Here is a 15,271-nt window from a genome sequence, read left to right on the forward strand (position 1 = left end):
CCAGGAGCTCCAGTGAGACGACACTTTATTTCATATAACAAACGGTGTCTCCATGATACGTGAATATTGTTAAAATTATTCATTTAAACCATGTATCTTTAACAGTGAATGTGTAAGGAAGCTAAAAATTGCTGTGCTTGTAAACATCTAGACAAGACTGCAGTAACAATTCAGACACAGCATGGGTTTGTTAAGGGAAAGTTTTGTCTGACAAATTTGATTGGATACTATGATGTGGTTACAAAGGAACTGGATGCCAAAAATAATTTTGATATCATATACATGTACTTGGATTTCAGGAAAGCTTTTGATACTGTTGCACATGGAAGACTTCTGTACAAATTGGTAGTAAGGGTAAGTTGCTACAATGGATAAAAGGGTGGTTGAGTGGGAGAAGACAGAGTCGTAATCAATGGATGCTGCTCTTTGTGAACTAATGTTATTAATAGGGCTGTGTGTTGGGCCCACTGTTCTTTTGTAAATTTATCAATGATATTGATGAAGGTATATCAGGCTTAATGTCTCAGTTTGCAGATGACACAAAGGTTAGCAGGGTTGTTAAGACAGTAATGGCAGTGTGCTACTGCAACAGGATCTAAAAAGTTGGGCAGATGGGCTGAGAAGTGGCAACTGAAGTTTAACATTGACAAATGCAAATTAATGCATATGGGTAGAAGTAACCCCAGAGAAACATACCAACTGTGTGGTACTACATATAGGGCAGTAGGAAATGAAAAAGACCTGGAAGTAATTGTGCAGCAGTTAGGTATGAAGTTTTCTAAGCAGTGCAGACAGGCTGCCACAGCAGGTCATGGGGTATTGTCAATGATCAGGCCATGCCTTGAGTACTGCATACAGGTCTGGAGGCTCCATTTCAGGAAGGATGTAGAGTTGCTTGAGTGAGTACAGAGAAGGGCAACAAGATTGGTGAGGGGAACGAAGGGGTCCTCTTACTGAGAAAGGGTTAAGCTCTGTAAATTGCAGCGGTTGGAGACTAGCCATCTGCGAGTTGATCTGATTGAGATGTATAAGGCCTTGAATGGGTTGAGCAGGCTCAATTCTGATGGGATTCTTCCTCTTGCTCAGATTACGAACCTAAGGGACATAAATTCAAATTGAGGAAAGACAGTTGTAGAATAGAAATGTGGAAATTTTCCTTTAGCCAGAAGGTAGTTGATTGCTGGAACAAACTTCCATCTGTTGTTGTGGAAGTTAATAGTTTAAATAAATTCAAGGAGGATCTGAACAAACTTTTAGAGGGAATGGATGTAAATGGATACAGTATTTATCATGTATCATACCTGCATAAATGTATGTTCAGAGGAGGCCAATCTGCTGAAAAACCACAACAATTCATGGGGGGGGGGGAGGAATTCTCACTGAGATCAACTAACAGCAGTCTTGATTGGGCAGTCCTTATGGAATGCTCCATTCCATTCTCTGCAGGATTTAAATCTGGATCTTTCCAAAAAGGAAAGTAACAAGAACCCACTATATTGTCAGAGAAATCTCTGTATTAATAAGTCTGTCAGTATATGTGAGAATTTTCAATAAGAAACACTCTGCATTCATGTGATGACAATCATCTGATCCCAAACCATGAATATTAGAAATTTAACCCTCTAATTAATTGATATCCAAGGAAGGCTGCTACAAATAGTTAAATATCATGAATGCAAAAGCTATAAACATGGAACTTTTAACCATATAAGAACAAAAACTGCAAATGTCTCCATTTCACAGTCACAATACTGATCTACTTGAATAAGTATAAAGATCTGAATTTTGACAAAAATCTTATGACTACCAAAAGTCACTAAATTTTAAAAATTCCTAAAATGTTAGCAAAAAGTTATCCAAAAAAAAAAAACCATTCACTATATCTAGTGAAAATCACTGAATTGGCATCATTAATTTTGTTTAAAATTGAAAAGAGAAAGCAAACAACATTAAGCTCAAACTTGTATAATTTTGAATCAAAGTGAACTGGAATGCCTATACTCCTAAACTAGCCTTATTTCCTTTTACATGCTGCCATGTGTGAATGCAGTTAACTTCAGATATGTGTGTAATTATGCATGAATGCAGGAAGGATGGGGAGAGGGTGGGAGTGTGGCCTACTAATTTAAATGCACCAAGATGCAAATGCACCTGTATGCAATGTTTTCCACTACTTAGTTTCACAATAGTACCTTAGTCTTCATTCTAACAAAATTTATAGTCTATTGTATTGAAGTTTCACTACATGTGGCTCAAGTATGATGACAGGCATTATATAAGAACTAACACATACTCACTTGTTTTGATAGGGTGACCGCAATGTGACATCAATAATGTCAGCATTGCTACCAGTTTCACAATCTGATGATGTAGAGTAATTAGATGGCAATTTTGTTGAAAGTGTTGGATACTGCTGACTACGATAGGATGTTTTGGTCTGATATACAGAACTTGGCTTATAACCCTGTCCTTCAAAACTCTGGCTTGTCCTACTTGGACATGAACGAGGTGTGGTGGGCTGAGAAGTGGATTTTTGTGGTTGAAGCTGGTGACGAACCTTTGTTGGGCTAGGAGGGGCAGAACTTGAGCCAGGAATCATTGAATTTGTAGAATAGTAACATGATGATGAGGATGAAGAGGCAGGAGCAGGAGAAGATGAACACTAGGAAAAAATATTTAAATATATAAAATGCAATGAAAAAAAAAATAGACATTACATTTCCCATAATCATTTTTGCTGTCACATATAAGTGTCCTTATCAACAGAGCTGGGAGAAGGTATTTCTGTACCCAAGGTGACTATTTGAAAGTGCATCCTCCAACAACCTAACATACAATTTTTAGACTTTTAGACCCTTTAATCTTTGCACCCCTTCTAGCTTTGGGCCTATGACAGATAACTCAGTTGCCATACCCATATCCCAGCTCTGTTTATCATATCCAAAGAGATATAACAATAATCATAACCTGTCATATAAAATTATCCTTGTGAAGGAAACATAACCAAATGCATTCATTACAAACTAGTTCTTAATTCAACATTTCATTTTAAGACTTGTTTCAGAATTCTGATATTACAGATACTACTATTAAAAAATTTAAACTTCTTGCAGGTCACTGACAGCACACAACTTACTTTTCATACTGAATAATGATTAATATTAAATGTAAGTAATATCTGTAACTCTTTTGACTTGTAGCTTGATGGATGTTGAGAAAATCTTGCTGTAATCACTGCTAAATTCCATGGATGTCAAAAAAAACATGCAAACAACTGATTGAAAATCCCTTGAGAAGGCATGTGATATTAAAAGTATATCTCAAGGATTAAAATATCCTTTTGATATACTTAGCATGAAAATTTGTGAAGATTTTATATACTTAGTGTGAAACAAAATTTTTTTATATCGTCAAGTATTACTTACTTTCAACCCGGATTGTTGATTAAAACATTTTAGAATTGGAGATCAAATAAGGCTATAGAAAATCAGAAAATCACACAGCAAGTATTCTTTTATTGTGGCTTACTATAAATACTGTTTAATAAATACTATAAAGCCTGTGTCACAAAGACAGCTAACTTCCAATTTTGTTAAAAAGAAAGTAACAAAATTTGTCTCTAAAGTATGTATATATTGATTATAACTGATGTTAATTTTCCTTTAAAAACAAATACATTAGTGAAGCATATACTTATTGTTAAGAAAAGGTATAATTAGTTAATAACTGTATTTTTTTTGATATATGCATTCATAATAATTTCATAAACATGTTACTATCTTTATAATAATTGCACATCATTATAAAGATATTAACATGTTTACCTCACTCATAAGTTTTGTTAATTTGCTCCATGCTGAAAATTAACATAGCTAAGTTTTGTTTTCCCACTGCTTTTATTGCTAGTGCTGATGTCTGTGAGAGTACTTGCCATTACAACAATATTCAGAGAAGAGAAGCAGAAATTAGGAATACAAAGTATGGATTAGAATACAATGTACTGGTTTAGTTTCTTAGGACATTTACTGAAATTTATCTCAATGGTAATATTTCTTCTCAACTCTGAAAGAACAAGTCCTAATTCCCATGTTAAGTTTTTTTTCTCCAACAGTAAGTATTATAAATTCTTTGATTTTCTCAGAATTAGAGTTGCTTAATCACAGTGTTTATGAAATAATATTAAGCATGAAATAAGAAGGCAACCACAGAGATTGTGTGGCTTCATCTAAAAAACTACTATACAGATAATTATCATATTGGAATTATTTAATATGGTCATAAAGGAATATTTCTTTTTTAATTTGTATCCAAGATAGTCACAAAGTAAGAGCTTTTCATATTGAATTGTCTTAAAGCAACACATTTCTTTCAATGTTGGAAAAATTAATCTTTGCTGGTGACTAACCTAAAAAGCTTGGAACTCTGTTTGAATATGGATGTTATTTAAACCTAAAGAATCATTAGGACTAAATCAAACTTTTAATGCTCAGCAAGCCTTTATTTATTTTCTGGATGAAAGTAAAACTGCTCAAATGATTTTTTACTTTCAATATATTATTTAAGGTTTATTTATATCATCAGACCTACTCTTATTTGCTTTAAACATGTTAAGAAAGGTACTAATTTTAAGATGGTGGCCACCTCAATCTTAGTAGAATGTTACTTGTGAGAAATGTGTTAACTTGTAAAATTATAATTATCAGTACCTGTGCTGTTGAATTTCTTCACAGCACAGGTACTGATAATTATAAATGTCTAGTTTAAAATGCAAATCATGAAAATTCTTCAGTGTTAAGTGTCACTAAAAATTTCTCTTGATTAATTAATACCAACATGTATAATTCAAACATGTTTAAACTGAAACAGACATATTTTGCTCCCTGCAACTTTCAATTAACAAGGTTTTACTGTACTGTGTAATTAAAGTGAGCAGATTTTCTGGAGTCCAGTGCAGGACACCTAGAAATTTCATAAAACGGTCACATTGTGCATGTGGGACATTCATTGTAAAGCGCTGAGGTATGAGAAAAGTGCAAAAGAAAACACCAACAGAGAAAATTTTCTCACCATTGCTCATTCTAGCAGGGAGGCCAGGATTGACTAAAAGTGGTGGAGCTGCTGTTCTGATGTATGTAGCCATTGGTAATAATAAAAAGGCATATCTGAAATTCCATTAGCTTACACATTCTTAAAGATAAAAATGTCATTCTAACTCTATTCATTTGCAATTGTCATTTGGAAACAACTTTCTCATCAAGAGAGAGTTGTTAGCCAAAATTTAAAATTAAACATGTACAATCCTAATAAAAATCTATAGATAAACCTTGATATTATGAGAAGAGTGCCCTTTTATCTTAGGACAATAAAGATTCTTATATATATATATATATATATATATATATAAATCTAATATCTGGTGCAAATAAAACAGATGCATGATATAGCACCCTATACACAGTAGATATACATGCTTATTAACTTCTAGAAATCAAAAAAATGAAAGACTTAATGATTTGGTTTTAGCTGGAACCTCTGGCATGGCCTAAAGACCTGGGAGTAATTGTGCAGTCATATATGAAGTTTTCTGAGCAATGCAGACAGGCTGCCAGAGCAAGTCATGAGGTATTGTCAATGATAGACAGGTATTTTGCTAGCAGGGTAAAGGAGGTTATTATCCCTTTGTATAAGGTAATGGTCAGGCCATGCCTTGAGTACTGCATATAGTTCTGGAGGCCTTATTTTAGGAGGGATGTAGAGTTGCTTGAGCATGTACAGAGAAGGGCAACAAGCTTGGTGGGGGAATGAGGGATCCTCTTATTAAGAAAGGCTTAAATTCTGCAAATTGCAGTGGCTGCAGACTAGGCACCTGTGAGGTGATCTGATTGAGGTGTATAAGGCCTTGAATGGGTTGAGCACGCTGAATTCTAACGGGATTCTTCCGCTTGCTCAGATTACAAACCTGAGGGGGGCATAAATTCAGATTGAGGAAAGACAGCTGCAGAATAGATGTGCGGAAATTTGGTTAATTTCTGGAACAAACTCCATCTGTTGTTGTGGAAGTTCATAGCTTAAATAAATTCAAGGAGGAACTGGACAAACTTTTAGAGGAAATGATTGTTTTTTTTTTTGTTTTTTTTGCTGATGCGACATAAGCTCATACGCTTGCTTTCTTGCATCACATGCATCTATTACTAAACTTAGGCTAAACATGAGCAAGGTCACCTAATATCAACTTTTATATTCATTAAAATCTATATGCCTGTAACTGAAAAATATAATGTATCTGTTTGTTTGAAAAATAATACAAACTTAACTAAATATTGGGAGAAAACTAAACTTACTGGGAAATCAGAAGAGACAAGCCTGATTATCAGAAAGTTTCCAATTAAACCAGAAGAGTTATCTCTTAAATAATAAATAAAAATGTTATTTCCTTAGGCTATTTTCTATTCCAAACTATATTAAACATTCACATATACTTTTTATTTTTTAATTATGATTAAGCTATGCTATTCATTTTTATGTATGACTTCAAAGTACTTACAGAAAGGTGGTGATTAATTGAGTTGTTAGCAGCTTCAGTTTTGGCAATTTGTGGCGATAAAGCAATGTTAAGATCAGACAGATTAACTCCTGGTTCATGAAATAATGGATCTAAAACAACAACAAAAAATGAAGAATACATTTATATATTTGCATCACTACTGCAATAAATTTTGCAAATTATTATATAAAAACAGAACAAAGAACAATTAATTATATGTAAATAAAGTTTCAGTTAATTACAGTTCTAAACCAAATTTCTCCTTGGCTAATTTATCATCAAAATGTTTGTAAACTGGACTGTAACTGTACAGCTAAAATGAATTCTATCAGTGGTAATGATGCATTAGCATTAGTAGAGGCATATGATGCAAGAAAGCAAGCTTATGCAGCATCAGCCAAAAAAAAAAAAAAAAAAAACACTTCCATTTCACCCCTCCATTCGTTTGAAATAAATGTTCAGCTGAGCCTTAAATTTATTTAAGCTATCAACTTCCACAACAAGGGATGGAAGTCTGTTCCACCAACCAACCACCCGCTGGCTAAAGGCAAATTTCGCTCATCTATCCTACATCTGTCTTTCACGTTGGTGTGAAAGTGTTGGCATATGCAGATGACTTGCTAATTCTGGTATATGGCAATGCAAGGTCCCAACTAGAGTTATGTGCCTCTCAGATCATGGAAGAATTAATAGAGTGGTCCACTCTATTTAAATTACAGATTTCAAAAACGAAAACCGTGCAGATGCTGGCTTCCTTTGCTGCCTCCTTTAATATAACTGGATAGATCCCATCTACCACAGGTGCCTTTCTTGTGTTTATCTTCACTAATAACATTAGTGAAGGTTACAATTTCTCTACTTTACTCTCAGTTATTACAAGATTATCTAGCTTACTGCCAGAGTTGAATACATCTCTGGCATTCCCCTCCCTGAATAACTCCTCATGTATGAATGTTGATGCAAAATATTCATTTAGTTTGTTAGCTACCTGAGCAGGATCATCGATATCAAGTGGACCAATCTGATTCATCCTCTTCCTTCTAGAGTTTCCATAAGTAAAGAACTCTTTGCTGTTTTTCTTTGCATCCTTTGCCAAAGATTTCTCGTAATCTGCCTTCGCCTGCCTAACCTCCTTTGTAACTTGGTTACAGATTAGCTTATATCTATCATAGGCTTCTGTGACACAGAAGCCTATGATAGATATAAGCATAAGTCCCATGCATTTTTCTTCTCTGCCATATGTCTCATTGGTTCATCTGACATCCATTTAGACCTAAAGCTTGAACAATATTTCTTAGTTGGTATGTAAAGCCTAGTAGCTACCAAGATAAGTTCTTTGAATGCTTCCCATTTTGAATTTGCTGTTGATAACATCATCAGTTGTTCCCACTGTATAAAATTTAAATACTGTCTCAGACCATCATAGTCGCCTTTATGAAAGCAAAAACCCTTCCCTTTACCCTTGATGGTAGTTACCTCTTTGAGTAAATCCCACTTCAGCACACTGTGATCACTGCCACCTAGTGGTCCCTTTATCTGCAGATTCTTAATGCATGAAGAATCACTACTGATAATCAGATCAAGAGTATTACTCCCTCTAGTTACCTCCCGAACATGCTGATATAGAAAACAATCATCAAATAAATCCACAAAAGCCTTGCTAGTGTGTGAGTGACCAGCCCACAAATTCCAGTCAATATCTGGGAAATTAAAATCCCCCATTATAAGACTCTCTGATTTACTGGCCCACTCTATTTCCCTGTACAGTCTCTAATTATACTCATCAGAGTCATTAGGCCTATAGCCCACTCCTATTCTCAATTTTGATCTCCCAATGCTTACGTCACACCAAACTGACTCCACACTGCACTGTCCAGCAATGTAGACTGGCTTCACTTCCTTGGATTTTATGTGTTTCTTAACTAATAGCATAACCCCTCCTCCCTTCCTATCCTGTCTAACCTTTCTGTACACATTGTACTCAACAAATTCTGCATTCCTTATATCTGTGTGACATCACGTCTCTGAAATCCCCACAATATCTGCCTTTGATGTTTTGAGCAATACCTCAAATTCATCAAATTTATTTACCAAACTCCTAGCATTGGTGCACACAAGTATACATGCACCTGTTCCTATTCTTAGCTACCCTAACACAACCCATGTGTTTACTTGTAACGCAATGACTCCCAGCAGTCTCTGAAATATCCTGCATCTTGTTTTCCAGGCTGCTGCTCATTCCAATAGAAGCAGTGCAAGAATCACTTTCACCTCTGCCAGTGGCTACTGTTAATCTATTAGTCCTTGTATCCCCCCCCCAAGCTTGCAGTTTTCCGACCCACCTAACACTGCTGCGATAGCATCAGCAAATATTCTTGCACCTTTTCTATTTAAGTGTATCCCATCCCTGTAGAAGCAGTCTCTCCTGTTAACAAGTACAGACCAGGCTGAAAAAAAATTCTACCCCTTGAGCCTTGCACAATCTTTCCAGGGCCAAATTGATCAACAAGGCTCTCATCAAATACTCCCTCCTATTGTGTCTGGGCAGAATTGCAGACACTTTCAAATTCAACCCTAATTCACGGCTTTTTTTCAACAGTGACGTGTACTTGTTAAGTAATTCTGCCGGTCTCCTACTCTTAATATCATAAGTGCCAACGTGTACAACTATATCACCTTTTGTGCCCTTAAAAGATGATATCCGCTCTACAACATCATCAACATTTGCCCCTGGCAGACATACCCTGGTCCTGTTCCACCTATCCTTTTTACAAAGCTGTGCACATACGTGTGTTTTGTACACTGTGCACATAAGTGTGTTTTAATTTTCTTAATTTCTTTTTTATGACAGAGAACAGTAATGTGCTACAAGTTAAATGCCCTTCTGAAGTTAATAGAGCATATAGAGAGATCTTTATAGAGAGAATAATACAATATTATGCTCTCTATAAAGGAAATCCTAAATCCTACCAAGTTCTTCATTCAATAAATATAAACCGTTACAGTTAACATCATGCAATAAACTTAAATGCACAAAGATCAATAAACATTTAAAATTTTACAAAACAAAAACCAGTTTATGCAAAGTTATCATTACAGTATTTATCTACTTAAAACAGATGATCAAAAAATTATCAAAACTGAGTCCATAACAACTAAGATACTGCATTTGGGATGGCTGTGGCCAATTTCTTTCCAAGTAAGCTCTTTCAGCATGTATACAATAATTCTGTCATTCATGTTAGTGTTGGAAACACCTCCCAAATACAATATTTGAAAATTTCCAAAGCTTCTTTGTTACATTTTGTTTTAACTGTTTCCATATCTACAAATCTTTTGCCTTCCAAGGTTTTTTTTATAAAGTTTGAAGAACAGAAAAAATCTCACAGGGAATCATACTCGTTAGTATACAAGTTATCTATATATGTAGCATTAAGGGCAAGTTACTGCTATGGATGAAGGGATGGCTAAGTGGAAGAAGATAGTCTTCTGTGCTGGGTCCATTGTTGTTTGCAATATTTATCAATGATATTGATGAAGGTATATCGGGCTTAATGACAAAGTTCACAGATGATGCAAAGATTAGCAGGGTTCTTAATGACAGTCATCAGGGTGAGCTACTGCAACATAATCTAGGAAAATCGGGTCAATGGGCTGAGAAATGACAGTTGAAGTTTAACACAGACAAATGCAAGATATTGCAGTAACCCCAGAGTAACTTATCAACTGTGTAGTACTACATATAGCATAGTGGGAATGAAAAAACTTGGGGGTAATTGTGCAGTACATCAGTAATTGTTTTTTTTGTTTTGTTGTTTGGTTTTTAGGAGCACTAGCAACTAAGGCCATATTGCTCCGGGAACATGTGGTGGTCATTCCCTGACCTTTCTGCATCCTCCGTATTTGGTGGTCACAGGCTCGAACCCCAGTCTAATCAAGAAGCGTGTGCTATGCACTGCTGCTCCTTCCCACCTGGCTATGGAGGCGCCTATCAGTAATTGTGTGCAATAAGCTGTCAGGTGGCCTGCTATTGTCTTTGCAACTATTTGACTTTTTATTTGAAGAATGGCATGGTACCAGACAAGCACCAACACCATTTGTTTATAGTTTAAGGTTACTTGTTTTTCTTTTCCTACTAGTTCACAAAACATCTACAGTCTAACATCAGTTGATTTTGAAAGATTTGTTTTCACATAGTAAAGATGAGGAACACAAAAACCAATATTCTTTCAAGACAGCCACTACACTAGCAAGATATGTAGTTTCAAATTTCATGCACTTTGAAGCATACCAAATTTGAAATTTTTTTTGAAATTTTCAGCTTAAATTTTTTTTTTTTTTTTTTGAAAATATGGCTTTTGCTACTTAAAACACACAGCATGAAATAAAATATACAAAATATTTTAAAATTTTAGACTTTTTATCTCCTTGACAGGTATTGCTGATGGACAACCAAGATATTAAATAATTCCACCTTGGATCACATTTCTGGAATTGATCCATCATTAACAATGTTACCAAATCATTAAAAAGAGAAACTATTTGAAATGTACAACTACAAGTCCCAGGAGTTTATATTACATTTCATCCCATCTTCTTGAAAAATTTTGTTGGTCATAATTTACAGTCCAACCCCTACCAAATTACAAATTATGAGTTATCAAGACTCAAATTAATGAAGTATTTTTTGCATTAAATTGGCATTTTCAGTTTTAAAATATTTTAAAAATTCAAATTATGCTGAATTTTGAAATATTCAGATTTGAATTTGCAAGTTTTTGGTGGAAAATATTGTAATATATTTCAATTATAATAGTAAAAATAATTATAATATATTTATTATTATTTTTTTTTTCCTTTTAATCAGTTTTTAGCCTTATATGACTTTTCCATCAATTTCTCTATCTTCAACTATTTAAAATAGTTTGCTGTCTATTTCTGAGTAAATTCCAGGTTGTAAATTCTTAAGGTGGATTATGATTTTCAGCTTTTTTATGACAAAAATCAATTTATTAGGGTTACAGGATGATTTGCCTTTATTAGGGCAATTTTGGTGTTCTCAATTTGCTATTACAACTCCAACCTTGCAATATTTTGGCAAAAAGTCCTCGAATGACAGGTTATTATTATATTATATTTTATAGTAAAATAAATATATTATAATTATTTTTACTATTATAATTAAAATATAAATTTAATTATAATTATTAGGCCGCCGTAGCCTAGTGGTCAGGCGTGGGGGTGCATAAGTACATGTGCCTCGAGTTACCGTGGTTCAAGCCCATGACTGCTGAATATGGTGCTGTTTTTTGTATTCTGTGTATCTTGTAAACCCCTCTGACCGTTTGGTCGTCCCGGAGTATAAACAGAAAATTTATTTTATTTTAGTCTATGAATACTTTGTTTTAAATATTTGGCATGTCCCCCCGATCCATAAAGTAGAGGTCACAGTTAAGGGCATTCTTTGGTAGGAATTTACTCAGAGAAAAAAAAATAGGCAGGGACGGTTTATTGCCCATTTAGATCTTTCAGCAACTATGAGTTGTTCAGTTTCACCCCACCACATAGTTCTAGTTTATTTTATTTTTAATTTGGCCCAGCAACTTTACCTTGTTTAATCTTATAAGATAGTAGAACACCAAATAGAGAGGATTACCACATGCAGCAACCTTGTTTTCTTCAGAAAAATAGTACTTAGCCATGCAGTGACCTGTTTATAAGTTTTCCTGAATAATTCTCCCACCATCAAATATCATAAAAGGAAATGGCATCAGTATAGTTTACCCACTCCCATTGTTTCATCTGTAGATAAATAGGCAGAAACCAACCCCAAGTAATGGTCTGTTTTTGATGCTTTAACATATTTTATGATGTGTAACATTAAAAATTTCTCTGTCGATATCTTAATCTCAATTTTAAGGCATTAAAAGTGTTTTTATTATACTGCTGTTTCTGTAGCATGACTGACTTATGTGCCCAACTCTCAAAAGTCAAATTCTGACATTTCTATTCAATTAGTATGTGACTGCTACTGCACTCAGCCATAGCTTTAATCACTTTTACTCTCGTAATATATACCTAATGACAATTGTGTTAGAAAGACACTTACCATTTTCATCAGTTGAATAACTGACATTGTCTTCACTTGGTTCTGTAAAAGGGAAAAATACCTTTTAGCAATAATAATAGTTTGAAATTTTGTATTTTCATAACAAGGAACTTCATTATGCTGTATCATAAATTTCAGTTCTACACTCACAAAATTCATGCAATTTATTATAAATTACAGGATCTGAACAAATAATATACCTTCATCAGAATGCTGCCTAAAATGTTTCTGCTTTGAGCTTTCAGTCTGCTTCCTTATAGAAGTTATCTTGAGCTCCAAGTCATTTAGCTAAAAATTAGAAATTATCAATTTACTTTCTCTTTACTTCTAAAGCAAAAAAAAATATTCCACAAATCTACATGCAAGCAAGTATACATTAATGTGTATTCAAAATTTTCAATTTCTAAATTAAAAACAATGTAAAACACTTTTTCTTCTTTTTTTTTTTTCACATAAAAATGAGAGGAACTGATATGGGATGTAATTAAAAATTTGGAGGAGTTCTCAAGACTGCAAAATGGGCTCTCTCCTCTTTATTTCACCAGCAAAGGAAGTGGATGAACAATACTGAATTAAAAAAAAAAAAAGAGACCCGAGGAGAGCATGTGAATTGAATGATAAATGGCTAGATGCTGAGTTGCAAAGAGTAGCATTTCTACCTTTAAAGTTTCAAGTTAAACAAAAAATAAACAAATTTGACCTACATCTGAAACAATTCCTATAAGATTCTTAACAATAATCAAGAGGAAGAAGAGTTATAGCTGGATTTATTCCTTCTTGGGAACTTTAAAAAAAATAAGTGTGTGTGTGTGCGCGCGCGCGCTTTGAAAAAGATAACAAGAAAGTGGAAATAAGAATGCAAAAAAAATGGAAATAAGAAGATAGAAATTTATAGTTTTATTTAAATAATTTTATTTAAATAAAACTATAAGGTGTTATTGTTCAGTTTTGTATCTATATTTCAATTTTTTTTGAAAGCTGTTGCCTTAGTGTTGTTATCTTCAGTCTCTTGCTCTCTTTAAAGGCTACTTCCTTTTGCTATGTTTTGAAACCCTTCAGACATCTAGTGGAGTCAATGCCCAGGTCAATAGTAGCTATTATCCATGCAAATGGGGGCCCAACACAGTATTAGGTGGTTACAATTCAGTGATCACTGAATATATAAGCAGGAAAGCATTTTAAATGAAGCAAAAAAGAAATGTTCGACGAACATGTAAATAGAATTATTTATTCAATTTTTTTTATCCCATGCACAGGAAAAATTACAAAAAGAGAAAGAGGAGACAGGCATAATGTCAGCAAGTTTTACCTTTCAAGCATAGTTGCCAGAATTAACTCTCCAGTTGATAGGCATGCCACTGCAGAAGTTGAGGGCTGTGGAGATTTAGAAGAGGTTTTTCCAACACATCACAAAATTTCTCTGTAGCTGCAGAATTGACACTGGCAACTCCACCGTATACTTTAATGTTTTGGAAACCAGCAATGATGCTTGAACCAATTAAACCACCCACTGTTTGCAATGAACATGGCTTGTGGTTTGCCATACTTATCCTTAATATCTTCATAAATACTTCTTCCTTTTGATTGAATGGCCATTGGACTCAGGAGCACTTGCTTCTGAATCTGATTTTCCATCCATATTATTAATAGCTTTTCCATCTTCAATATAGCACCTGAACACTGTTTTGTGATCACTGTTGATCTTAAATGCATTGATCCTTTAACAAGTTCTTTTATACGTGCACTGTCCCTTAAAATAGAATTCACTGTTGAAGCAGCGAGACCTAATTCCATGCAATAGATGACAAACTTTGTCCTGCTTCTTACTTCTTAAACGTTTTCATCTTCATTTCTAAATCAATTTTGTTTCGTTTCCTAGCACTGCCAGCACTTGCACTTTCCGTTGGTCCCTTTACCATTGTAATAAGTAAATAGGAATGAAGAGAAGATTCTGAAAATTTATGTTTTTTATACGACTGAAGATTTCAGTGAAGGAAAAACACATTGCACCATAATACCATAACATAAAAATCCACAGAATTCCAGTTATTGGTATTATTGCAAATGCAATAAGATAGAGTTTACTACCCTTTTATAATAGATTGTGCTAACAGAAAAGCCCACTAAACTGGAAAGTGCAAATTGTTTTTATTGTTTTGTGGTAGCGACTTCCAGAAATGTGTTTTAGAAAAATATCACAAAGGTGTTCAAAATTGATTCTTATAACAGAATATATGATGACAATGAAAGTGTAGTGCAATTTCCATTATGAAAATGACCTTTTAGAGAGATAAATAGGTTAGTTTTATAGCAAAAATTTCAACTTTCAACGTCTTGGAATGAATTACCAAAAAAACAAACAAACAATGTGTTATTGGCTTCACATTACAATATTTTCATACCTCCATTTATTCCTACAGGATGCAAAATAAGTTTCCATGATTTTTTTAAGTTCGCACAGGCCGGCAAAAACTTACATGACATCCAATTTCTGTAAGTCGAGTATTACGTAAGCTGGGGAGTGCCTGTATATTTGAATGCATAAATTTTATCCAAGATATTAAATTTAAGATTAAAATGTAATCTTCACAATTTCTTCAAATACATATAGTATTATG

The 15,271-nt window shown here is 34.1% G+C and overlaps 1 protein-coding gene across 6 annotated transcripts in view; it reads right to left on the bottom strand.

The window, feature by feature from the left end:
* LOC150078178 (FERM domain-containing protein 4A-like) overlaps positions 1–15,271 on the bottom strand; it is a 418,597-nt gene that overhangs the window by 36,080 nt on the left and 367,246 nt on the right. For all 6 annotated transcript variants that reach the window (XM_090384903.1, XM_090384902.1, XM_090384904.1 and 3 more), the window contains exons 17-20: positions 12,854–12,941; positions 12,654–12,695; positions 6,545–6,654; positions 2,298–2,662 (exon numbers count right to left, since the gene is read on the bottom strand). In XM_090384903.1, coding sequence (XP_090241029.1) covers positions 2,298–2,662; positions 6,545–6,654; positions 12,654–12,695; positions 12,854–12,941 — 605 coding nt within the window. The remainder of the gene's footprint in view (positions 1–2,297; positions 2,663–6,544; positions 6,655–12,653; positions 12,696–12,853; positions 12,942–15,271) is intronic.

This window comes from Mastigoproctus giganteus, chromosome 11, assembly GCF_048544385.1.
Source record: "Mastigoproctus giganteus isolate SK-2022 chromosome 11, ASM4854438v1, whole genome shotgun sequence".
NCBI classification, from domain to species: Eukaryota; Metazoa; Arthropoda; class Arachnida; order Uropygi; family Thelyphonidae; genus Mastigoproctus; species Mastigoproctus giganteus.